The sequence below is a fragment of the Varanus komodoensis genome, unplaced genomic scaffold (assembly GCF_004798865.1).
Source record: "Varanus komodoensis strain SLA01 unplaced genomic scaffold, ASM479886v1 scaffold88, whole genome shotgun sequence".
NCBI lineage: Eukaryota > Metazoa > Chordata > Lepidosauria > Squamata > Varanidae > Varanus > Varanus komodoensis.
The window spans coordinates 1,743,120-1,767,254 of NW_025336576.1; the positions used below are offsets into that span (position 1 = coordinate 1,743,120).

General features: G+C 63.1%; 3 protein-coding genes across 3 annotated transcripts in view; 1 reads left to right on the plus strand and 2 right to left on the minus strand.

The window, feature by feature from the left end:
• DKK4 (dickkopf WNT signaling pathway inhibitor 4) overlaps positions 1 to 1,538 on the minus strand; it is a 15,928-nt gene extending 14,390 nt beyond the window's left edge. The window contains exon 1 of the mRNA XM_044417345.1: positions 1,486 to 1,538. The gene's annotated coding sequence lies outside the window, so the exon portion shown is untranslated. The remainder of the gene's footprint in view (positions 1 to 1,485) is intronic.
• Positions 1,472 to 12,672, minus strand: GGCX (gamma-glutamyl carboxylase). The gene is made up of 15 exons (XM_044417339.1): positions 12,606 to 12,672; positions 12,002 to 12,193; positions 10,317 to 10,475; positions 9,822 to 9,987; positions 8,567 to 8,645; positions 7,930 to 8,036; positions 7,637 to 7,800; positions 6,934 to 7,217; positions 6,446 to 6,577; positions 5,320 to 5,471; positions 4,612 to 4,781; positions 4,209 to 4,339; positions 3,468 to 3,615; positions 3,039 to 3,234; positions 1,472 to 2,204 (listed from the first exon to the last, which is right to left on the minus strand). Exons 1-15 carry the CDS (start codon positions 12,631 to 12,633, stop codon positions 2,042 to 2,044), a joined length of 2,271 nt encoding a protein of 756 aa, XP_044273274.1. The 5' UTR covers positions 12,634 to 12,672; the 3' UTR covers positions 1,472 to 2,041.
• Positions 12,673 to 14,154: 1,482 nt separating this feature from the next.
• On the plus strand, positions 14,155 to 20,962 carry VAMP8 (vesicle associated membrane protein 8). Its single transcript, XM_044417491.1, has 3 exons — positions 14,155 to 14,329; positions 18,815 to 18,982; positions 19,946 to 20,962. Exons 1-3 carry the CDS (start codon positions 14,327 to 14,329, stop codon positions 20,087 to 20,089), a joined length of 315 nt encoding a protein of 104 aa, XP_044273426.1. The 5' UTR covers positions 14,155 to 14,326; the 3' UTR covers positions 20,090 to 20,962.
• The last annotated feature ends 3,173 nt before the right edge of the window (positions 20,963 to 24,135 follow it).

The following is a 24,135-nucleotide window of genomic DNA, read 5'->3' on the forward strand; positions in this document are numbered from 1 at the left end:
GGGGGGGGGGGGGGGGAGGGGGGGGGGGGGGGGGGGGGGGGGGGGAGTTGTGATCACCTCCAACAGCTGCCCCAAAACACCCTGCAGGAGCCATGCAAATTCTGCTTAGAAGGAAGCGCACCTGTTTCTGACACGGCTGCTGTTCGAAAGGATTTGAAAGCTGCGGCCTGCATTTTTCCAAACCTTAATGCTGGTCAAATCCGGTGTGGTACAGGAAGGATTATCATTCACGCTGAAGCACAGCCATCAGACAGCCTGGGAGCTCCTGCCACGGCCCCCTTTCCGATCTTGCCTGCGAGGTGCTGTGTGTGTGGCACTGGGCTTGCAGCCTCACTTCCCTGGACCTGCAACTCCAGGCGCACACCACAGATCTCACCCTGCCACTGAAGACGCCCTGCTTGGGGAGCTGGGTCCGGCCCTGGACCCATTTTAAAAAGGACATGAACAAGCGAAGGCACCTCGAGGGAGACCGAGGACCCGGCATGGGGAAGAGGTGGAAGTGTTGGATGTGCTCAGCCTGAACAGATTATTAAGGACATTTTGGTAGCTTTTAAAATAAGTAACTCGTGTAGAATATGGAGCAGCAAGACACTTGCAAGCTCTGCTGGGACAGCTCAGCCATGGAACGGGCAGCATCTGGAGGTGCGCACCCCTTGCTGGAAGTGCTTAGATGGGGACAGACATCCACCTGTCAGGCTGTAGCTGCACCATGCGCTGAGTGGGGATTGGCCCAGGGCAGGGTGCACTAAACAAGCACCTCTGGTGTCGGCTGGGAGGCGACAGCTGTCCCTGCGCAAGCACATGCAGCGCACCATGTGAACCAGCACCAAAAGGAAACCCAGCGGCATCCAGGGAGCAGCGTGTGGCTTCCAGATTTGCACCCCAGTTGGGGCAGCCTCCATCCATCTTCCTGGTGTTGCCTCCATTTTGTGGGCTTGCCGTGCTGCATTCAGACATTTGTAACACTGTGGAGGGCGCTGTGTGGTCACCCAGGTACCCTGGCTTTCAGAATGAGGCGTTTGGGCATCAGCTTTCCTCTAGGCTAGGGATGAGGGGAGCGGTTGGCCCACCCATGCCCGAACCAATCTAAAGAGGAAATAAATGAGGCCCTTGAGATTGGTGGCAGCCATCTCATGTGGCAGTAAGGGTCAGGGGACCTCCTTCATGAAGAAGTGCTGCTTTGCCCAGCCTGCTGCCAGCTAATTCTGCTGGTTGGCCCCACGTGCTGGGACTGTGAGGACACTGTTGCTTCTGCCACGGCTAATACTGAAGGCGTGAACTGGATCCCGCAGGGCTCCCAACCCAGCAGGGGAAGCGCAAGCCACGGGAGAGAGGCTAAGAGCACAAGGGGACTCTCTGCCAAGGGCACCAAGGCCCGAGTGGCGGCTTCTGCCGCTGCCCTGAGAGACCATCACAAGCTAGCAGAAGAGCAGCCAACCTGCAGCGGAGGGGGAGCATCTCACACACACCATTTGCACAACGCACTTTTTAATAAGAAATGAGAGGCTGCGGTGTAAGTCACGCTGGGTCGGCCACACTCTTGCCTTTTCTAGACTGGACAGACTGCCGAGGCACTTCAGGCTGCCTGGATGGCCACATCGAGGGTCGACAGCGGGTGTGCGTGGCGACAGGCTCTCGGGGAAGGGGGTGTGGGGGACCCCCTTGCCGCTCCAAAGATGGTGCAGCCTCGGTTTGTGGTGTCTCCCCGGAGCAGTCAGCTGGAAGTCTTGCTCGGGCTAATGGAGGCACCGCCTCACTGTGGGTGGCAGGCTCCTGGTGCAGACCAAGCGCCTGCCTCCCGCTCCCAGCTGGGAACGAGCATCGCCAAGCGCCTGGGGAGCTGCAGCTCAGGAGATCCCCTCAAGTGAGGCAGCCCGCCGTGACTGTCCTCTCAGCTGCCCCGAGGACAAACGAGAGACGCAGGGCCTTGCACGGGGGCGAGCCAGGGCCTCTTCCGTGCTGCACGCAGCCAGCACGAGCCGGACCGCGGGCCTTGCCCGAGGCTGCCCAGGGTGGCCGGGGCATGGCCGAGGCAGCCAGCTCAGAGTTCCGAGCGCTCCGGCTCTTTTGGCGCCGTGCCCTGGCTGCCAGCCGCGGGGTCTTCCTCCTGCCGCATGTCGGCATAGGCCACCTCGCGGGCCAGCTGCTCCAGGGACGGGCGACCCCACACTAAGTTCCGAAGCGAGATCCCTGTCATCAGAAGGCTGTGGAGAGAAAGTGGGAGCCGGTGAGGCGGCGGCTGAGAAACAGGCCTGATCTCTGTGCGGCAGGATCTGTTGGCACAACCAGCAGAAGCACAAGCGAAGCCCTTCACCCTCCAGTGCTCTTGTGATGCAAATGGCAACATTTGTACGCTGCCCTTCTTCCTCGTGCAAGGAACCCAAGCAGCTCCCGAGGTTCCGCTCCATTCGCTCCTTGCAGCAACAGCCCTGTGAGGTAGGCTAGGCAGAGAGTCTGTGGCTGCTCCAAAGTCACCCACGGGGCGTTATGGCTGAGGGAGGACTGGAGCCCAGATCCACTGAGCCCCAGTGGATACCCTAGTGGCTTTGTCACCCTGGCTGTCCGGATAAAATGGGCGCTTAAAAATACAAGGAACATTGCTCCGCAACAGTGCTTGGCGGCCCTCTCATAGGGCACCACCTTCAGAGCAGTTCAGAAGGCCGTTCCACCGAAGGGCCAAGGAGCTGCTGAACAGCCACCTTGGCCTTGTCCAAGCCTGACAGAAGCCACCAAATGTTCTCCACCGACTTCAGTGCGATTGCATCCCGCCCAGGCAGGGCTCCCCATCCAGACACTGCCTGGGCCCAACCTGCACAGCTTCCGGAAGGAGCGCAGCCTCACATGCCCCATGAACAGCCCAAGGCACCAGCCCCACTGACTGCTTGTGGAGGGGCCAGAACCCAGAGAGGAACGGGGACAGGTTCTTTTGTTTGGATCTGCACGAAACGCCCCCGTGCACATATGGCCATTCCCAGGTTTTACTCCAGGCAGGAGTCCACTGCACGGAAGCCCTGTAAAAATGCTTTCTCCTCTCTCACCTCCTGCGGAAAATGAAGTACTTCTTAGCTGCGAAGCGGTGGAAACGCTCAACCAGTGTGGCGTTGCGCCGCCTCTGCAGCTCCTCCATGCGCCGCTGCCGCCGGAGGAATGCCTCGACCACCGGGTCTGTCTGGGTCAGGTTTTCCAGGGAGCCATCCAAGATGGGCTGCAGCTCTGGGGGAAGAGGCTCTGTCTCTGAGGGCAGAGGCAATGTTGGCGTCAGCGCCTCGGCAGCAGGAACATCCCATGATTCCCCGCCAAGGACCAGGCAGCCAGGGCGGCCTCAGCCTGCGCTGCAGGAGCCCCGTCGGCAGGTATGGCGGAGTGGAGAAATACAGCAACACGGCCTTCAGCCCCAGAGTCGGAGGGGCAGCCGCGCTACTCGATTCCCTTGCCTCGGGCAGCCCAGAAGCCGTGGTCAGACTCACCAGTCCCATTCTGCACTTTCTCCCGTAGCTCCTGCAGGTGCGTGAAATTCTGCTGCAGGGCTGCTTCGGTGGTGTTGACATAGATGTACATGTAGCAGGAGGGCTCCTGGGACAGCGTGAAGACCTTGTGGTATTCTCCCGGTGGCAGCTGCAGCAGAGGTCAAAGCAAGGGGTGGAGGAAGGAGGCAGGCAACACCGGGGAGCATGCCTGCAGGACTGCGTGGCTCGACACGCCATCCTCACGGCCTGCTGCGGGGCTGATGCGGCGTGTCTCCCCACCCGGGGCTGGAGGACACAGCCGCCCAAGGTGAGGCCTGCTGGCGGTGGGACGTGGGCAGCGGTTTCGGTCAGCCACCCTGGGCGCCACTGATCTTGCAGCCCAGCACAGAATCCTTTCCGCGGAAGGATGCCCTAGCAAGAACCTCACCATTCCGGAACTTGTGGGCTCAGAAGAAAAGTGTAAAATGTGCTGGTATTTGAGAATACCCAGAATGAAGTCTCCTCCCTCAGAAAAACTCCAACTCTTTCCTTCACCCACATGTCAGCCTGACACTGGCTGTGCTTAGACAACACAGCAAGCCACAGTGGTTTTTTAGCAGGTGGGATGGGAAGCGGGTGAGAGGCTATTACATGCCCTTTCCCTTCTGTTTTGGGGCAAAACATCCGGATTGCTAATCGCCCAGTTTGCTGGGTACTTCCCTGCCGTTCTCGCCAGCTCAAGGTGGTCTACCTGAGCCTCACCTGTATCCTGTCTCCTTCCTGCAGTGTATAGTTCTTCTGTGCACTGACGATCTCCACGGCGACTTTCCCTTTCAGCAGGTGGAGGCTGGTGTTGCCCAGGTCCTCGCTGACAAAGTTCTCCAGGTGCAGGCCTGCCAAGGCAGGGAGCCGTTAGACTGCGACAGAAGCCGTGCTGGCAGGATGGCCATTCTCATGCCCCAATGCTCCTCCCTGGCCGGCATCTGCTGGGGACCGGGGAATTCTGGAGACTGGCCTGCACAAGCTGGCAAAAGTGTGTCTGGGTGGAGACACAGAGCCCTCTACCCAAGGTGGGCCAGGGTCCAAAGCCCACTGGCCCAAAGGCAAGGTGCCACAGTGCATAATGCAGAGTCGGTCTGAGAACAGTCGGCTGCCAAGAGAGCACCTGGGAAATCGGCAATGAAGACCACATCAGTCTGGTTATCCAATGAGTTCTCGATCTCCGTCAGCTTTGTCCGCCACGGTGACAGGTCAACCAGAAGGGGCTTCAGCCACGGTGTCTTTTGGAAGGGGGACCATTCTGCCTGCACAATGTCGACATGCGGATCAAAGAGTCTGAGGGAAGGAAGGCACGGGCAAGGTGAAGATACCAAGAGCATTCCCTCCCCCTCTTGCGGAGAGGTCACTGGTGGGAGGATGGGCCCGCCCACCTGCCCGTTCTGCTCATGAACGCATTTGGAGCGGGTTTCTACGTGAGAAGCTACAGCCACACCAGTTCCGCCACTCTCCGAGTCCGGCAGGCTGGGCTTGGCATGTGATTTCTTTCAAAGGTCTCCCGGCCCAAGAGCAGACAGTCCATCATGGTTCGGTCCTGGACTAGCACCTCTCAACTTCTTGCCCGCAGGCACCATCTTCAACGGATGCTTTGATAACCTCCCGATCTCTGCCCAGCTCCAACCCTTCCCTTGTACAGCCATTGGCGCGAAACATTAGCCCTCTCCATGGCAGCCGTCGCTCTCCACGTCGTCCTGCCGCAGAGCCTGGCTGGAAGCAGCGTTTGCTGAAGGCACTGCCCCAAGAGGGGTCTCTCTGGCCGAGCGTCCCCAGCACCAGCGGCCTCCGGGGCATCGGAGCTCCCAGACACTCCACTCACCTTTGCTGGAAGCGGTCATTGATGGAGACCCAAACATCAAAGTAGACCTCTGGCTCCGAGATGTTGTAGTTTTGCAGCAGGCGACTGAGGCAGGTGGCGTACTGCTTCAGCATGTCCGCATGGTCCTTCCAGCGCCGGCTCTGGGTGAAGACCTGCTCCAGCACAACACACCTTTCACCCGGGATGCATGCAGAAAGGGGAGCAAAAGCAGAGGGAGGGCGGCAGGGCCCTCACGCTGGGACCCGAAAAGCAGCAGGGGGCTCACAAGTAACATGCCAGACCCCCACAGTCTCATCGCAAGAGAAGCGCAAGCCCTAAAGCAGAAATCAGACCCGTCGAGCAAATTTGCGACTGGGAGCCTAGAATAAAGCGTGGGAGCACCGGTTCTGCCAGTGCGCGGTGCGGCATTTTGGGGCAGCAGGCTGGGCTGCCACAGAGCCTGCGGCATGGCCAACTGAGCTACTTATCTGGACAGGACCATTATGCGAGCCACCAGAATGCATGCCCTGGGCAGCTCATGACATAAAATGGATTCCCACTGGGTGCAGGTTTTCTAGCAAGAGGAGAAAGACACCACAGATGAACAGCGGCCCAAGCACTGAGTTTCGCTAGGTTCCAGCGGCTAAGAGGCCCCCAACGCTCCTGCCCAGATGTTGCTGTGGGCGCCAAAACATGGCATCCAAGTCACGGTGGCTTTGAGCAAATATCAAGGTCCCCCCACTTGGCACTTCCACACCTCCAGACAAAAGCGCCCTCTTCAGGAGGAGAGTGTCTTGAGTCTAAGAAGACCCAGGTGCTTCTCTCGGGCCGTCTGATCTGCAAGTCCTGTCTGGAGGGCCTACCTCTCCCGGGACAGAGGCTGCACAGTGACTCTCCGCTCCCCCGCGCCGTTGGTGATGTGCAGAGACGCCCGTGCAGCATGGGCTCGTTTCGCACAGGCAGCCCCACAGATCTTTGAGTGCTCCGGGGGCAAGCGGACACACAGCACTGGTTGAGCGCTGCAAGATTCCCGCTCGCTCTGTCCTGCGTGGAGCCCGTGTGCACCTGGCCGCACAGGAAGCAGCCCCCCTCAGGGAGCCAAGAGCCACAGCCACCGAGGCAGGGCAGGGGAAGGCGAGACCCCTACCCCAGGGTTCAGGTAGCCCAGCTCCCCCGTGAGGCCATCGCGGTAGGTGATCTTCACGTGCTGGTGGGAGCGGGAGTGCACCATCATGTCCCACGAGTAGCCGTAGAGCCCGTTTGTCCAGTTGTTGTAGCCCTGCAAGAAGGGGAGGCCGGTTCCCTCAAGGGCAGGGAGCCTTCGCAGCGCGCTTCCGTCCCACCTCCACCCCCGACGGTCGTGCGCACTGAGGCGGCCCTGCAGCGCCCCTGGCCGCCGCGCCCCTGCCCCAACGTGCGCGCGATTGCGATTTGGTCCCCCGCGTCCTCGGCACACGTCCCGTTGGCGCTGGGCCACGCCTCCCAGAAATGCAGAGCGCCGCGAGCGTGCAGCCACTGCTGTGCGATCCCCGACACGCGGGCAATTCCAGCCTCTCCGGGCAAAGGCCAGCCCAGCCCCGCCCAGCCCAGCCCCCTGGCTCCCCAGCCCGCCAGGGAACAGCCCACACCCCTCACCTGGGTAATGAAGTGTGAGTAAGGCAGGAAGAACTGCTCCAGCACGTACAGCACCGTGAAGAGGGCCCCGAGCCTCTGCCGCAGCCCCGGCCTCCGCCTCCCTCTGCCTGCTCTCTGCTGCCCAGGCTCGGCCTCCCCGTACACACACTCCTGGCTGGCCTGGGGCAGCTCCACGAGGGGAAGGAGCCTTTGGAAGCCGCTGGGCAGCCTGGCACTCAGGCGGCGTGGCCAGTCCGGGTAGCAGAAGAGCAGGCTGCTCGCCAGCATGGTGTACGAGAACATGCCTGGGAACAAAAACGGGCCTCTGGCTCAAGCCGAGCGGGAGGAAGCCAGCAGCTGCCGGAAGGGGCTTGTGCTCAGTGCCCTTGCCAGAGGCAGGCCTTCTGACCAAGCCTCCCTTTGACTGGTGCTGCGGCCAAAGTACCTGAAAGGCAGGAAGCCCTAACGCAGGCTTGAGAACCCCTGCAAATGCTGTGAGTCCACGAACCGTTTCACCAGCCTTCTTTCTGGCGCTTACCAATGCTAGTAATCTGAGGCACAGTAACAAAAGCTACTTTCCCTGCTTATCCGGAAGGGATTTCTGCTTGCCATAGGCGAGTGACTTTCACACGCTTGCATTAATGGCCACTCACAAAAAAAGAGCAGACCGAGGGGCCCCTGACCCTCACCGAGCAAAGGGGCGCTGGGGTTCCAGAGAACTTACCGATGCTGAAGAGCTGGGAATTCATGCAGTGGAAGTACGAGACAAAGAAAAGGGCAGCGGGACGTGTGGCGTCGAAGAAGAGCAGAAAGCCGGCCGTCAGGTCCAGCGCGAGCCCCCCGCCGTGCACCACCAGCAGGCTGGTCATCTCCTCCGAAAGCACCAGCCTGAGGAAGGAGACTCAAGTGGGTGCGAGGGGCTCGCGTGCCAGGCACGCTTCAGCCGGGAATCCCTCTGGCTTCCGCCCAGCAACGGACGCTCGTCCTCCTGCCTGGCCCGTCCTCCGTGCCACTCACCTGAAGGGGCCGAAGAGCCAGTGCCGCGCGAGGGGCCCCATGGAGTAGCCCTCCACCCAGTCGGCATCCAGCTTCTTGATGCCCGCAATGAAATACACAATGAAGATCTGCGGGGAGAGAGGCGCGCACACCGGCACTAAGCCTCCAGGGCAGGCGCATCAGCAGGGGCACAAAGCGGCAGCCGGGCGAGGCAGGAGCCACCGGGGAGGAGCAGGCAGGGTGCACGGTGGCTGCAAACCTGGGCCACCTTCGGGGTGAGGGCAGGACCCAAATCACACCGGGCCACCCCACAAAGGCTGCCACCTGCCCCGAGTGCCCCTCGGTTCCGTCAACAGCAAGGCGTTTCCCCGGGCAAGAGAAAAGCTCGAGGGAAGGCAAAGGATCCGAAGCACAGGCCTGCTTTTAACCCACTCCGACACGCCCAAGGGGACTGTCCCTGCTTCGATGTGCCAGACGCCTGTGGCAGATACTGGCACCCCAGCCCTGGCAGCCACGTCTTCTTGCGGTGTGGCCCATGCAGCACCCTGGTGCCGGTGGACTGGGCAAGCTGAGGGACACGTCCAGGTCTGCACGGGCCCTTTTCCATCCAGGAGCCACTGCAGCGCCGTGGCTGGTGGGATTTCCCTTCCCACAGTACCTGCATGCGCAGCACGGTGTAGTTCCACAGTGGGACGTGGGCATTTCTCTTCTGTGGATTCCAGAGTCCATCGATCGACCTACGGAGAAGGGTCTGTTACTGGGAGGCCTCCTGGGGCACAGAGCGGGAGACAGCGCTGAGGAACCGGGAAGAGGCCATTTTGGAGCCAGGTGAACGCGTGGCAGGGCCAAGGGCGTCCCTGGCTACTCCGCCGTCCACCTGAGAGACGATGCTCAAGGAGCCTAAACGGATTCTTTCAGCCCACTGTAGTAAGAAACCTTGAAAAGGTGGCACTGGCGATGAAGCACTAAGAAAACTTTTTCAGGCCAGAGTTAGAACACAATCCCATTACACCTCAGCCCAGCCAGAAAGCTGGTGCGAGCGCACCCTCTTCCACAGCTGGAAGAAGGTCCTAGTGGAGAGACGCCACATGCAAGGCATTGGGGCAGCAGCCTGGAGAGGTCTGGCTGCTGCACGGAGGGCTCCCTGTGAACATCTGCCACCGTTGTGACTAACCTGGGCAGGGGCAGGAAACTGGGCGGGCGAGAACCCTTGCGCAGAGGGCGAGGCGAGGAGGTGGGCCCACTGGAGATGTCCAGAGCACGGCCCAGAGGCCCTGCAGCAGGGACCGCCTGGGAGCCCAGCCGCAGCCCTTCGCCAGCTGCCACACTCCCCGGCTCTCTCGCCACAGGAGCGTTGGCTGCAAGCCTGGATATGTGACCCAAAGGCAATGCAATGCTTGCAGCCCGTGAAAGGCCTGAAGGATCGGAGAAAGACGAGAGCTGGAGGCAGGAAGAGCGCTGAGGACAGACACAGGCACGCCCTCCTGCTCCCATTGCGGCCCCGAGCATCTGGAGGACTGGGCTGCACCCGCTGCCGCCCAGCCCAGCACAAAATCCCACTAGGATCACAACTCAAGGGGCTGGGAAGGACAAGGAAAACGTGCAACTCCCACACATCTTTGGAGAACCTCTTATAACCAGTCCTCAATGTGATCTGATCAAGCAAATTCTCCCAAAAGGTCAGTTCCTGTTTGGGTTGGACACCCAAAGCGGCTCACGGAGCATCATCCTCTGAGCCCCAGGCCTCCTGCTGCTTTTGGTTCCTGCAGCCCCTGCGGATTCGGAGCCAGAACCATAGGCATGCAAACGCCCAATAAGAATGGCACAGCTTTATGTCCGCTTCATTTACCTGGCAGGGAGCTGCTGTGTGCCAAGAGGAGCCCAGCTGTTGGAAAGAGCCAAGAGCCGCTTACCAGTAGCGGTTTGCATTCAGGAGCAGGAGCTGGAAGCCAAGCAGGCCGTACAGGTAGGAGTGGTTGTTCCAGGCTGTTTTGTCCAGGAGGAAGATGTACCAGTAGGGCAGCAGGAAGAGCAGGCAGCTCAGCCGGTAGCAGCAGCCTAGCATGATCCCCAACGCACCTGGCACCGGGGGGGGGGGGGGAGCGGTTAGCCTGTGGCTGTGAGTGTCCCAGACGGGGAAGCGCATTTCCTGTGTGATTCCGGGCTTCCCTCAGAGTGCCTTCAAAGAAAACCGAGGGAAGCCAGAAAAAAGGAAGGGAAAGGCCCCCTCAGCCCCCCGTTTCCCCAAGACGCAGGAGGGAACGGCTGGTTCCCTTCCCAGGCCCAGTCCAGCACAGCCCAAGGGGCCAGCAAAAGGGGCAGCAGGGAGGCCAGGTGCAGGCCCCCAGCTGGCACACCTGCGCTGGGTGCTCCATGGGCGAGCCTGTCCCTCCCCCGAGCCTCCTTACCCAGGAGCATGACTGTATAGACGAGGTACATCCAGTCCAGCGGCAGTGGTTCCAGGAAGTTAAAAAGGGGGAAGCGGCACACCTCCAGCCCATCCAGGTATTTGCGGTCCAGATAGCTCAGGCCCCGCTCTTGCGGGATGTCCAACGCCATCAGCATCCCTGCGAAGAGACGAAGCCAGAGGGGGCCATGGCAGGGGGAGGGCAGACTCCCCTCGCCTCTAAATAGTCAGCGCAAGGGGCAGGGCGGCTCCTCCCCACAGCCACCCGCCTCTGGTGTGCTTGGGGAAAGGACCCTGGGGACAAGCCTTGGGGGGCTCGCCCTTGCGGGGCCATGGACTCCTGGAGGATTCTGGGGGGTCCACCTTGCCCCTCCACCTCGAGGCCGGGCCCCAGCACCGGGCCCTGCATGGCTGTCCCCCCAGAGAAGCTGCACTTGGGAGGCCGGGCCCAGGCAGTGCTCGGGCCCAGCGCTGCCCCAGGCTCCGGTCCCACGCAGCACAACGGGCGCCTGCGTGCTCCCCAGCGGGTCCAAAGTCTCCTGCCTGGGAACGGGGCCCGAGCAGGGCAGTGTGTGCCGCCACAGGATGGTCCCGCCCGGGATGCGGCTCCCCTGGGCCGGGGTCACACACAGCCAAGGCGCCTCCCCTCGCATCCCGCTGCCGGACGAGGGTGCGAGTGCCAAGCGCCCGGCTGGGGTCCCTGCGCAGCTGCCAGGTTGCTGTGACGAGCGTCCTGCAGATCTCTCGGGAGGGGCGGGAGACAGGCCTGCGTTTGCTGAAGTGGGGGGGCCCTTGGAGACCCACCGGGAGCGGCCCACCACACGGAGGCAGTGCTGCTCGGAGGGGGGCTGCACTGAACCTGGCACTCCCAAAGTGCTGCAGCAAGTGCTGCGCAGCCGGTCCGCAGAGCTGGTCCCCCGTCAGCGCCGCACTGGTCTTTTATCTCAGCCCACAGCCCTGCCTGGCCATTCATACGGGGTCCAGTGTCCAGACCCTGGGGCTGCTCCCACCTCAAGCGCAACACTAGCCACTGTGGCAACAACCCACCCAGTGGCTTGCAGCTGAAATTTGGTGGTAAATCAGCCCGGAGACTCAGAACTATGGAAAACAAGACAAATGTTGCAACTTTGTCTCCACCTCACGGGGTGAGGCCCCTCGAGCCTGGATCCCAATGGCGCCGGCCAGGATTCCACTGTTGGCAGTGTCCCCTCCCTCCACCCCCCCCGTCTCCTGTCATTTGGGGGCTCTGTGGGCTTCTGTGGTCTCCCCCACTCCAAAATGAGTCCTGGGCTTCCACAGCCCCTGCCCTAGTGGGCTGCCATGGCTGGAGTGCAGCAGTGCAGGGACAGCCGCTAGGGAGGCCCACATGCAGGCCCAGCGGGGGCGCTTCTGCCCAGCCCGGCCTGGCGACCCCAGGAGAGCTGAAGCGCAGTGCTGATGAGGCAGGGCGCTGGTGGGAGACGGCTGCGCAGCCCGGGCTCCCCCTCAAAGAAAGGGACTCCTCCTCGCGAGGACTTCTGGATCGCGGCCCTGGTGCTTCGGGTGCTGCCGGGCACCCTTCTGGCTGCTCCCTTGCCTGGCCGGGCATCCGTGCTCTGCCACGCTCCCCACTGAATTCCAGCGACGCCACTCGCAGCTCCCCCTGGAAGGGGGCCGAGGGAGATAGCCAGGTAAGGCGCCACTCACCAAAGAGGAAGCGGAAGATGCCCAGGGAAGCCGGGTCGGTCGGCCTGTTCAACAGGCAGACGAAGCGATGCCAGCTGGAGAGGTCGGCCGGTTCGAAGCCCAGCAGGCGCTTGGTCCAGTGGCGGGAGCCAGGCCCAGGCTCCCGGCTGTGCCTCTTCGGGCGGGCGGGAGCAGCCCGGCCCGGCTGGGCCCCTGCCAAGGCGAGAGGGGAGGCATGGCAGCGGGGCGGTCTGGCTCGACGCGGGGGCCTGCCGCCTGCCGCCGCCGCCGCATGCAGCGCCTGGGTCGAGGGCCCAGGGCTCGGGCTCGGGGCCGCCGCCATCACGCTGCGAGCAGGAGGCCGGCACCCGAGCGGGGGCTGCCCCCTTCGGCCGCCTGCATGGGGCCGCCGGGGTGGCGGGCCTGCTCCGCGCGAGCGGGGCTGCGGCCCTCGTCGGGCCCCGCCCCGCCCCCAAGCGCTGCCGGCCCCCCGCGAACAGGCTCCGGGGGAGTCTTCCCGGGCGAGGAAGGGGACTCGCCGCAACGCCCGGCCCCATCGCCCGCCTCCCTCGGCAGCCGCTGCCCGCGGGCGGCGCGGGCCCTCCAGCTGCCTGCGGGCGCGCACCTGCATCACGGGGGCGGCCCGGCCCCATCCCGACGCGCGGCGGCTTCTGCGAGCGGAGGGCGTCCCGAGCGCGGAGGCGCCCCGCTTCCGGCCCCGCCTCGCCGCGGCCTGAGCAGCAGCGCGCCTGGCCCGAGCAGCCTGGGCGGCGGGGGGCGGCGCCAGCCCGCGGGGGCTTCGCGCCGACGTGGCGGCCTGCCCTGCTCTGCGCGGCCGCGAGGCGGGGCGACGCCGCCTTCCCTCTACTGCGGGCGGGCGCCCTTCCCGGCCGAGCAGGGCGCGCTTTGCAAAGCGCGGGGCGTGCTTGGGGCAGCGAGGTCCGGCCGGGAAGGGCGGGCAGCCCCGCCGATGTCCCCGCGGGCCCGTGACGCGCAGTGCGCCTCGATGCTCCTCCTGGGCCTGGCGGGGGCCCGGAGCGGGGCCCGGCGGCGAAGCCCGAGGAGGGGAAGGGGAGAGCGGGCGTGGGGGAAGACCGAGCGGGGGAGCGATGGCCTCGTTCTGCACGTCGCTGCAGGGCTGCCGTGCAGGGGAAGGACGGGGTCTCTTCTCCGCCACTGCAGCGTGTGGCGCGCTTTGGACGAGACGCCCGGAAGGATTCCCCGCCTGTCAGAGCGGCACCGCCATGGGGCCTGCTGCTGCCTGGGGGGCCTCCCTCGCTGGAGCGTCTGAACGGGGTGGGCTACGCAGTGCCACGCACTAGCAGGGGGTTTGTTGGTTTGTTTACTGAAAGCTTTCACACGCCCTCCTGTTAAATAATGTCTCAGGACGGCCTGCAGTGCTTTAAAAGAACAATTTAAAACAGCAACATCCGGTTGGCCCGATGCCTCTCTGGCCCCGTCCCGCCCGTGTTGTCCATGCAGTCGTTGCTGTTTCAGGCGCATCTGCTGCCGCTGCCCCATCGGGGAACGAGGCAACGCCCCCTCACAACAACATGCCTGCGAGGGAGGCCTGCGTGAGGGGGCATGTACTGACCCAGGGCCACGCCACCAGTTCCGGACGAAGCCAGCCTGTCTGGCCGGTTCCTCCTTGCACCGGCCGCCCCGGAGCAAGCGCTCTGCGCGGGGGGTGCGCGTGTGTGCAAAAGGGCCCCCAGAGCGCTCCGTGCGCGAGGCAGGGCCGTGCCCCGGGCAGCACTGCCGGCGCAGGGCCCCTGCTCAGCCCTTGCTTCCATCCCGGTGGATCAAAGCAGACCCCCGGGGTGTGTGCGGGTGGCTCACCGCAATCTCTGTTCATTGCCCAGCCTGTTCCACGCGAGCACGTTCTTTTGGACAACTCTGGGCCCGAAGCGGCTTCGCAGGCAGCACGGCTGGGCTCGGCCAGGGGCCGCGGCTGGCCTGCCGTGCGGAAACGCGGCTGCTCCACCCCGTCGTGGGCCCGCCGCGGAAAAGGCCGTGCAGACCGCCCCCCTCCCAGCTGCTGCCCCGCGCATCCCTGCGGGCTCAGGGGCGCGCTCCTCGCGAGGCCCATGAGCGGAGCCTCCGCCGCGGGTGCAGGAGCCTCTCGGCGGGGCGGGGCGGGGCGGGGGCTGCGGCTTCTCCGCCCGCCCGCCTCCGGTCGGGCCGCTCTCCCCGGGGCCTCGCGCTCTCGGGGGAGGGGGAGGAGGCGGCGGCAGGCGGAGACGGAGGAGGAGGAAGCAGGAAGCGTCGGGGAGCTCGCCAAAACCAGGAAGCGGCGGCCCGGGCAGGCCTTCCGAAGGGCTGCGAGGGACCCTCGACGGCCGCGCGATGGTGAGCCCTTCTCGGCGGGCTGGCGGCGGCGGCGAGGGCGCCCCGCCGGCCTCTGCCCGCGCCCCGTCGCGGCTTCTGGCCGGCGGCCGGGCGCTGCCTGGCTCCGCGGCGGCTCTTCCGAGCGCTCGGCGTCGCCACGTCGAAGGGGCGGACGCCGGCGTGGGGGGTCGTTGGCCGCCCCTCGCTCTCGCCCGCCCCACCGTCGAGGCGGCGGCGTCCGGCGGGGGGCCCTGGGGCGGGGCTGCGCGGCAGGGGAAGGGGGCGCAGTTTCCGCGCTGGCAGTGCCGCCTGAGCGCCCGGGGGGCAGGGGAAGCTCGCCCCGCCCCCCCCCGCTGGGCCCCGCGCATATTCCCCGCGGGGCAGCCCGGCGAGGGAACCCGGCGCAGGACGGCGCAGCCGGGGACGCGGGGGGGGGCGTGTCGTGGCGCCGTGGGGGCCCGAGCCCCTGTCTGGCCGGTCCCTTGATGCTGGGCAGGGGCACTGGGCTGCAGAGGGCCCTCGGGAGAGCCCCCGCAACGAGTTGGGGTGCAGCCCCCAAGGCGGAGCCCCTGCTTGCGCCCGGAGGCAGTGGACTGCCCAGGCAGAGGGAGCCTTCGCTTCGCATCCTGGCCCCCTGCAGATTTCCCTGCACAAGTTTTGCTGGAGGAGAAGGGGGGGCTGGAAGGGGCTCAGGAGGATGCATGTGCCCCCCCAGTCCACCTGTGGGCCACTGCTCCTCCTCCTGCTCGACCTCAAAGGGTCCAGCTCTTTCCCTGCTGCTGGGGCGGAGGCAGGGGAGGGAGGACGGACCTGTTGTGGTGCTCGGAGCGCCACCTCTGCCCTTGGAAGCAGGAATCCTGGTGATCCCGAGATTCCTCCGGAGCGGCCCAGGTTTTTGTTGTTGTTGGTCATGAAGTCGTGTCCGACCCATCGCAGCCCTATGGACAACACTCCTCCAGGCCTTCCTGTCCTCCACCATCCCCCAGAGTCCACCTAAGCTCACACCGCCCAAGTTAGCAGGCCGCAAATGCACCTGCCCAGGATGCCTGGCTCTTAACAGGCTTTCCCCCCACTGCATTGCACCCCAGTGGATGCTCCCAAACTGTCCGGAGGAGGCCTCTGGGGCGCCCCTTCCAGCAACTCAGCCAGGCTGTGATCAGCCCGGCATTGCTGTGTCTTCTCACTCGGGGCCCCGTGAGTGTGGGGGGCACTGAAGGATCATGCTTTGGCAGGGCCATGGGATCTTGCCATCCCTGCTTTGCCCCCTCCCCCGATGCGCTTGAGCAGGTGGGGAATCCCTGCGTTGTGTTGCTGCCTCATCTCGGTAGTGTCTGGCCAGATCCCTGCTGTCTTTCTGGCACATGGTGAAAGCAGCTTCTGCCCCATCGCCTTTCAAGTCCACTCCCAGTGAGTGAGCTTTGCACTCTGCTAGGACTGGGTTGCGCTTGGAGCCGCCTGCCTGCCTGCCTTCTCGTGCCGGCAAGGCTCTCCGCTGTATCCTGCACTGTGTCCCAACAACAACAGCCTGGTGGTGTAGGCTAGACTGCGAGGGAGTGACTGGCCCAAAGTCACCCGTGGGCTTCATGGCCAAGCAGGAGCTCGAACCCGGATCGCCCAACTCCCTCACACTGGCTCTGCTCAACAACGCAAGGTTTAAATGTGCAAATGTGATGATCGTTCTTGATTATCCTCTTTGTGAGGTAGTTTCTTGAGCCTGTGCAGGAATTCCCACATGCAGCACTGGCCCGGTTTCCTCTGGACTGCCGTTGAGGCTGGCTGGAGCCGGGTCTTTACTGGAGGGATCTTTCATAAACGGGGCTGCTTGGCAAGCTCCGCTCTTTCCATTTTCGCAGCAGCATCTGTGTGAGCTGCTGCAGCCAAACCACAGAGTGTCACGCTTTAAAGATTAACGAATGCCATAAACTTCCCAGGACTGAAGTCCACCTCTGCAGACACATCCTTTCCCCGCTTGCCTCTGTTTGTTTCGAAGAGCAAGCGCCCGGGTGGAGGGCCGCTGGAAGGCGCCATGGGCCCAGGCCCCTGTTCACCTCTCTCGGCACCCCCTTCCCACAGTCCTGGTGCACAGATCCAGTGGCCAGTGGCTGCAGGCGCTGACGCGTGGGCCGCGCTTGCCCAGCCTCACAGGGACGGCTGCCCAGCAAATGCCCCAAGGAAGGGGGGCATGGCCAGCCGCTGGCTCTCCAGAAAGGCAGAGTGCTGCACGGCGGGCTGAATGTCCTGGAGAAAAGCAAGCAGCCACTTTTGCCCGGATCCACTGCATATCACGAGGAAAGCCGAAGCAGGGTCGGGGGAAGGATGACCGGGGGTGATGCCACCTTGCCAGCAGAAGGTAGCAGTAACTTGAAGTGACTCCTGATGAAAGTGAAAGAAGAAACGACTAAAGTAGAACTGCAGTTGCCCTCGGAGAAGCAAACATTGTGACTACAGAAGAATTGCACAAGTTTGCTGTTAACAATGAAGAAATTGAAATTATTAAAGGCTGGGCATACCATGGCTCAGTTGTCAATTGGAATGGAAGCTGTAGCCAAGGAATCTGAGGAAGAGTGGGACTTGGAAGGGCAGCAATGAAATACTGGAGAGGTTGCTCAAGTATAAACGTTTCTCACGAGAGACCAAGGCCAAGATCATCCAATCCATCGTATTCCCAGTCACTGAGTGTGGGTGTGAAAGTTGGACAGTGAAGAAGGCTGACAGGAAGAAAATGGATTCATTCCAAACATGGTGCTGGAGGACAGCTTTGCATGTGTATACCCTGGACCAACAGAAACTGGGTGCTAGACTGAGTCACGTCAGAGCCTTCTCGAGAAGCAAGACTGAGGCTGCCATACTTTGGCCACATCATGAGAGGGCAAGACTCCCTGGAGGAGACAATCACGCTATGGAAAGTCAAAGGAGGACCAAAGCTGAGATGGGTGGGCTCCATCAAGGAAGCCACAGCTGGGCAGAGATGTCCTGGGCAGGACATTCCAGAGGACTCTCGTCCAGAGACAATTTGACGGCGCCCAAGAACAACAGTTACTACAAAGCAGATGCGAAAGCTCGTGGGGGCACCATCTGAGCTGAGTTTCCTCCTTTTACTGCAGCCACGGTTGTCTTAAGCAACAAGCATCGTGAAGCCTCTGAAAGAGACATTTTGCTGCGCTGGGTGGGAACGTGGAGCGCACAGTGCCCGCTTCAGCGAAGGTGCTACTTCGGTGCAGGACACACCTCCCCGCAGTGTCAGCGGGGCATGCCTGGGTGGGGCTTTTTCAGCGGACCTGCGGCTGGTTCTGCTGGTCCTGGGAGATGCCTGGCATTCTTCTCATGCTCTGGAGCATGTGTCACTCCTGCCGGTCCTCTTTATTCTGCCCTGTGCTGGGACCAGTCCAGCCCAGTTGGCCCTAAGCAGCTGCTCTAGAGGCACCAAATGGTCAGTTGCAACAGGAAGCCTGGGCTAGAGAGAGTTCTCCTGCACAGCCCTTTGGGTAAAAATCAGATGTGCTTCCAAATTCATTTCAGAAAGGAAGGATGGTTCTACTTTCAGAGCCCAGGACGCTGGGATCTGCATCCTCTGTGCTGCGGAGGGCCAGACCCTGGACTTCTGTGCTCTCCGTTTTTGTTATCTGGCTGCTGCGGGGGCCAGCAGCGTCCGGGGCATCCCACGTTTCTCCGCCCTTGCCGTGTGGGAGCTTCGCTCACTCGACCTGGGCCTCTCAGCCTTGCAGGCCAGGAGAGCGGGAACCCTTGGGCCGAGCCTTCCCAGCTCGCAGCATCTCCCAGCCGCAGGTGGAGCAGGCTTGCCAGTGCCCCAGAGGTGGCATGAAGCACACCTCCACGTCTGCCTCCCCGTGGCTGCATCCAGGCCTGGGAAGGGGGGCACCGAGAAGTTCTTGCCTTCCCGGCCCTCCAAGAAGGCGCGTCTCTGGGGTTGGGGGCGGGGGAATTCTGTGGAAATCCAGAGCAACTGTGGCTATTTTAAAGTGACGGCATCCTCCTGAACAAGGATGACAAGGGTCGCCCGAATGCTTGCTTGCTTGCAGGAGGGGTGGGACTGTGGCTGCTGCAACCAACCGGGAGTGGCTCCGGAGTGGCCGGGCCGGGGGGAACGGCCCGGCTTGCTCGCCAAGCCCTGGGCTGCCGCGGGTGCTTCTCGGTGCTCCTTCCCTGCTGCGAGGGTCCCGCCAGCGGGGGTGGCTGGCGAGCCTGCGACGTGCGCGCCTGGCGTGTTCCGCGTGAAGCCTGGCCCGGCCACGCTGCTCTCCCTCCTTCCCCCAGGCAGGGTCCTGTGGCAGGGACCCCCCAGTGGCGAGAGCGAGCCCGCTGGCTCTGCTGCTGGGCTGGAAGGGCGGGCGGGTGATGCCGAAAGGGTTGTGCTGTCAGCTCCTGCCTGCTCCCCGCCTTCCCTGGTCCTCCCCCTTGGGGCCTCCTCCCCAAGGCCGGGGGGGGGTGTGCTGGGGCGGGCAAGCTCTCCCCCCACCTCCCTCAGCCTTGCTCCTTCCTCTCTAGGAGAGCAGCGGCAGAAATGGCCCCGGGACGGGCAGCGACCAGGTGAAGAACCTGCAGACCCAGGTCGAGGGTGTCAAGAACATCATGACGCAGAACGTGGAGCGGATCCTGGCGCGGGGTGAAAATCTGGAGCACCTGCGTAACAAGACAGAGGACCTGGAGGCAACGGTGAGCCCGGGGGGTGGGGGGCAGGCGAGCCTTGTGAACGGCGCTGGGCGACGTCGGCGCATGTGGCCGGGTTGGTGCCGGGGACGGGGTGGCGCGTTCCCATGAGGGCCCGGAAGCCAAAGGAAGGCTGGAACCGCGCCTCTCTCCACGATGGAGCCCTTTCTGTGCGCAGGGCCGACTGAGCGGGCTCCATGCGCGGGGATTTCTTGGGCACCGGGGAGCGAGCTGGGCTCCACGAGAGGGCGGCCCCCTTGGGCCAGAAGGGAGCAGCCGGTGCCCCAGATGTGCCAAGCCTGCCAGGGGCGCCCGAGTGCAACCAGAACGCCCACGGGCCTGCGCAGGGGCGCCTTTGCCCTGCCCTCCTTGAGCAGGCAGACGCTTGACCTCCGCGGGCGTATCATGGCGGCAGCAGCATAACAGCTAAATGGCAGGGTCTGCCAGTGCTTCCGCTTGGGAATGAGGGACCCCTGGGAACACCCCCTGCAGCTGCAGACACGGGGGGCGCCCCTCGTGGCCGAGGGGTGGGGTTTGTGCCCCCTCCGCGGCTGCACTTGCTCCAACCGCTCCGAAAGCACCATGTGGACTTGCTGGGGTGGCGTCATGTCCTCCCACACGTGGGATCGCCTAGGCTGCACCCGGAGGGAGGACCCCGCACACCATCCGCAGAGCGGCCCCAAGTGGGACGCAGCCGCCTCCTGCCTTTCGAAGGCACCCCCCAGGGGCCCGGGCCATCCCGGCCAGTGCCAGAGCCCTCTGGGGTAGCCTTCCCCGGGGCTGCTGGCCCTGAAGGGGCAAACACTTCCCCCGAGGGTGAGCCTCCCGGGCAGGGCAGGCGCGTGGGACCACGAGGCCGAGCCAGCGGCGCTCCCCGGTGCCTGCCGCTGCCGGGCACCACGGGAGGGAGGACAGGTTCCCCACGCCCCCCACTCGCACGCGGCTGACGCTCGCCTCTCCTCCCCGCAGTCGGAGCACTTCAAGACCACGTCGCAGAAAGTGGCACGGAAGTACTGGTGGAAGAACATCAAGATGATCGCCATCATCTGCGTCATCGTGGCCATCATCCTCGTCCTGATCATCCTCTTTGCCACCGGCGTCATCCCGACCTAGGCACTCTTCCGCCACCCGCCCCTTGCCCGCCCCGTCTCCCACGCCCCGTCTCGTTCCTCCAGTAGCTGAAACCAGTAGCTGAGCCGCAGGACTCTGGGCGGTGGGAGGCAGCCTCTCTGCACCCTCAGGGTGGCTGCTCACCCCGTCTGTGGGGCGCCGGCTGGATGATCCGCCCCCCATGCCCTGCTCTGCCCCCCACCCCCGGCCTAGGCAATAAATCCGTGCTACTCCACCTTGGCAGCCTCTGCTCTGGTTTTCCACGTGTGCCCTCGTCCACGCCAGGCAGCGACGCGTCACCCAGTCCGTGTGGCAGTTCTGGCTCCGGAGGAGCCCCCACCGCTGCTTCAGACGCCGGTCCAGCGTCCCCCCGCCTCGCCCACGGCTTCCGGGGTCGGCAGCAGCCTTGGCCAACAGGCCCAGCAAGAACCTCAGCCAGCGAGGCCGGCGGGGCTCTGCCCCCCCCCCCCCCCGCGAGGGCCGGGTGTCGCTTTGCTCTCCTAAGGAGAGGGGGGGCCCTCCTGGGATGCCCTTCAAACTTGGGCGCTGCAGTTGCTTGCGGCCGTTGCAGCGAGGGGGTGCACGGGAGGGCTTTGAGGGAAGGTTTTTTCCGGAGCGATCTGCACCTCTGTGCCTGCCACGCTGTGCGCATGGCACTACGGGCCCCGGTCGCAGGAAATGGGAGGAGGCTGCAGAGGGAGCTGAGCCCCGCCACCCCCAGCCACACCAGCCCATGCGGCCCCCCGATCAGCCTCCCCGTGCTCCAGGCCACTGCTTTCCCCCGCCCAGCCAGTTCTTCCCATCTTGGGGTGGGGGGGCTTTTTTCCTTCACACCCAGGTTTTCTAAATGTAATAAATGTAATTTATAAGTCATCATCCAATGCTGAAGTGTGTTTAGAAAATGCTCATTCATGGGCGGTCCAGCTATTTTACATATGCAGGCGTTTCCTCCATGCCGTCTGTTATTTAAGAACGAATGCCCAGCATTTCTGCCATGCCAGCATGAACGGCAAGCGCATGGCCCTGCAGCCGTGACTGGCCTGCGACTCCCGTCTGCCTCGTCCGGTGGAGCCAGCGCTGGGCATTGATGGAAGTTGCGGGCCAGCTGCATCCGGGGCATCCCTCGTTTCTCCGCCCTTGCCGTGTGGGAGCTTCGCTCACTCGACCTGGGCCTCTCAGCCTTGCAGGCCGGGAGAGCGGGAACCCTTGGGCCGAGCCTTCCCAGCTCGCAGCATCTGCCAGCCGCAGGTGGAGCAGGCTTGCCGGTGCCCCAGAGGTGGCATGAAGCACACCTCCACGTCTGCCTCCCCATGGCTGCATCCAGGCCTGCGAAGGGTGGCACCGAGAAGTTCTTGCCTTCCCGGCCCTCCGAGAAGGCGCGTCTCTGGACAGCAGACCGAACGGAACGCCTGCCCTTTGCAGCATCTCTCGCTGCTTGAGGCTTTTGGCCTGCATTGCCTCGCTGTATTTCTTGGGTTGAAAATCAAGGTGGACGGGATGCTGGGGCTAAGGCACCTTGCCTACTTTACTGGCTTCATTTCAGAGGGCCTGAAAAAGGAGAGCACTGGGTCTCTTCATCTATAAAATTGTAAACATTTTTATTCTATCTTGTGTCCGGACCAGAATGTACTCCATGAATCAACATTATTGCTCATAGTTACATCCCCTTTTTGATTTTTTACTGTCCCATGACATTGCAACCTTGAAAAGACATTTAGTATTTTTTGAAAAATACTTGCTTTATTTTCTCTGGACAGCATACAATTTCTAGAACACAATATAAAATATACATAGCAACACTCCATGATATTCAACTAAGATTAAAACTATTTTTACACAGTTAGGACACATTTATACAGTTGGGCTTGTTAAAAATCATTGCCGTTAAGTCCCCGCATCTGTTATTTGGGCTGATTTGGACTTGGCATGGAGTGCAGCCCCGACGCGGCTCCAAACGCCTGGCCGGGCTGGTGCCCCGACGCGGCTCCAAACGCCCGGCCGGGCTGGTGCCGGGCAGGCGTGTGCTCCATCTGTGGGGGCTGCCACTGCAAAGACTCCCCATGCTTGCCACCGGCCACCCCTCCCTCGGAAGTGGGGTTCTGCGGATCTCCTTCCTGGCGCGCGTGGCTGTTGCACCCGAGTTTCCCTTGTGTGGCCATGAGCTGTGAGAACATGCACACCTCCATTGCGGCGCCTTGTTCCCCAGGGTCACTGTGCCTTGTCACACCTGGCGACTGGCAGGGGCCTTTCCAGGGTGAATCACGGCCTGGCCAAGACAAGGCAGACCCAGCCAAACTCCCCTCCCCTTCGTCCAGTGGCAGTGTGACCCGGGCTGAGTCTGCAGGATCGTGGGGCTGCCCCACGGCTGCCCTTCCCCAGCCCACCCCTGCTGGCCGCACACAGGTTCCCACCATGGTGCCAGCCCTAGCCTAGCCAGTGGGCGAGCCGCTTTGGCTGGAGCAGGTGTCCCTCCTGGGCTGACCTTGCTTGGAATTTCCCAGCAGCGCCTGGCAGGCATCAGCTGACCTGGCAGGTTTCCCAGCCTGCAGCACAGCCGCCTCACCTGGGCGGCCAGAGGAGGGCAGCGCGGCTCCCGTGCAAGCCCAGCAGGCAAGCTGAGGGCTTCAGCCGCAGCCGTCCTAGCCTGACCCAGGCTCAGAGTGTGCCAAGTACACAACACATCCGTGGAAGGAGGTGTGGGCCCCGAGGTGCGCGCACTGCGGCGAGGCGGCCTGGACGCAGACGTGGAGTCGGAGGGCTGCCTGCACAGTGACCCATCCCCAGGCTCAGCCTGCCAGATCTAAGGCAGCCTGGAGAAAATACCCCGGAAACAAGTCCTGCGACAGGCTGCCGGGGGGAGTCGAGAAGGAGCACCCGGACCACTCCTGGCCGCTCCATGCTGACATTCTGCTCACGTGCTTTGCAGAGGGGGCTGTGGCCCTGGCGTGACCCGAAGTTGGCCAAGGGGCCCCTTGTGAGCCTTTCCTGTGCAGGGGCCGAAAATCAAAAGTTAAGCTTTTGACAGTCCTCCAGTCACAGGGATGTGCAGTCTGAGGCTGTTTACTGCTTGAGTGCTTTTCGGCTTTTGTGCAAATAAGGGCCGTGGAGAAGCAGGCAGTGGAGCTCACCTGGCCGCTTTTGCAGGAGCGGGTCGTCCCGGCCAGATGTCCATTATGCAGTCATGAGGATTCACCACATTCGCCCCTGAAAGTTTATTTATTCATTTTTCAATTTATATCCTGCCTTTTTCCCCAAAGGGCTCAAGGCAGCTCACATCTCCTCCTCCATCTTCTCCCCACAACAACAACCCTGTGAGGCAGGTTGGGCTGAGAGTCTGTGACTGGCCCAAAGTCACCCAGCTGGTTCTATGGCCGAGCGGGGACTTGAACCCAGATCGTCTGAGTCCCAGTCCCACGCTCTTAACCACCACACCACACTGGCTCTCCAGTTCTGCTTCTGTGGTCGCCAAGGGATCACCCAAAGTTCTGCTTCTCAGAGATTGGGTCGCACATCCCTCTCTGGCAAGGCAGCGGCTTTCGGAGACAAGGCAAGGCCTCCTCTGGCAGCACTAGCACAAACGAGCAAGACGGGCACTGAAGCGCATGCCGCAGACCAACGCACTGCACTCCCGCTGCTGCTGCTGCTTGCTCAGAGACAGGAAGCCGACTCTGGTCTGTGAAATGCTTGTTAAGCTCAAGCACCCAAGGAGAGAGCAGAGCCGAGGATTTCTGGACCAACATACAGCTTCAGGCGCGGCCACAGTTGGAAGCTCACCGTCTGATTTCCGTCACTGACTCTGGCTCTTTGGCGCTCAGCTTCACAACCCACCGGGAATATGCTGGAAGCCCACCCGGCAACTACGGCGCTGCTGTGGCCTCAACAGCGCCGCCCTGCTTTGCATCCATCCGTGGAAATGAGGGAGGGAGGCGGCTGCGAGAGATGCCCCGGTCTGGCCTCTGCGTTTGGAACAAGGCTGGGCGCTGGGCCCACCTGACACGCATGCCCAGTTCTGCGTTGCAGGCAGCTCCCTCCCACTGGGTGGCCGTGGG

Coding starts and splice junctions, on each gene's coding strand:
- VAMP8 (XM_044417491.1), top strand. Junction 18,983..19,945: donor CAGAGGACCTGGAGGCAACG/GTGAGCCCGGGG, acceptor TCCTCCCCGCAG/TCGGAGCACTTCAAGACCAC.
- GGCX (XM_044417339.1), bottom strand. CDS start 12,633: ATGGGGCCGGGCCGCCCCCGTGATGCAG. Junction 7,218..7,636: donor TTCCCAGCTCTTCAGCATCG/GTAAGTTCTCTG, acceptor TTTTGTTCCCAG/GCATGTTCTCGTACACCATG. Junction 3,616..4,208: donor AGGAAGGAGACAGGATACAG/GTGAGGCTCAGG, acceptor CCTCTGCTGCAG/CTGCCACCGGGAGAATACCA.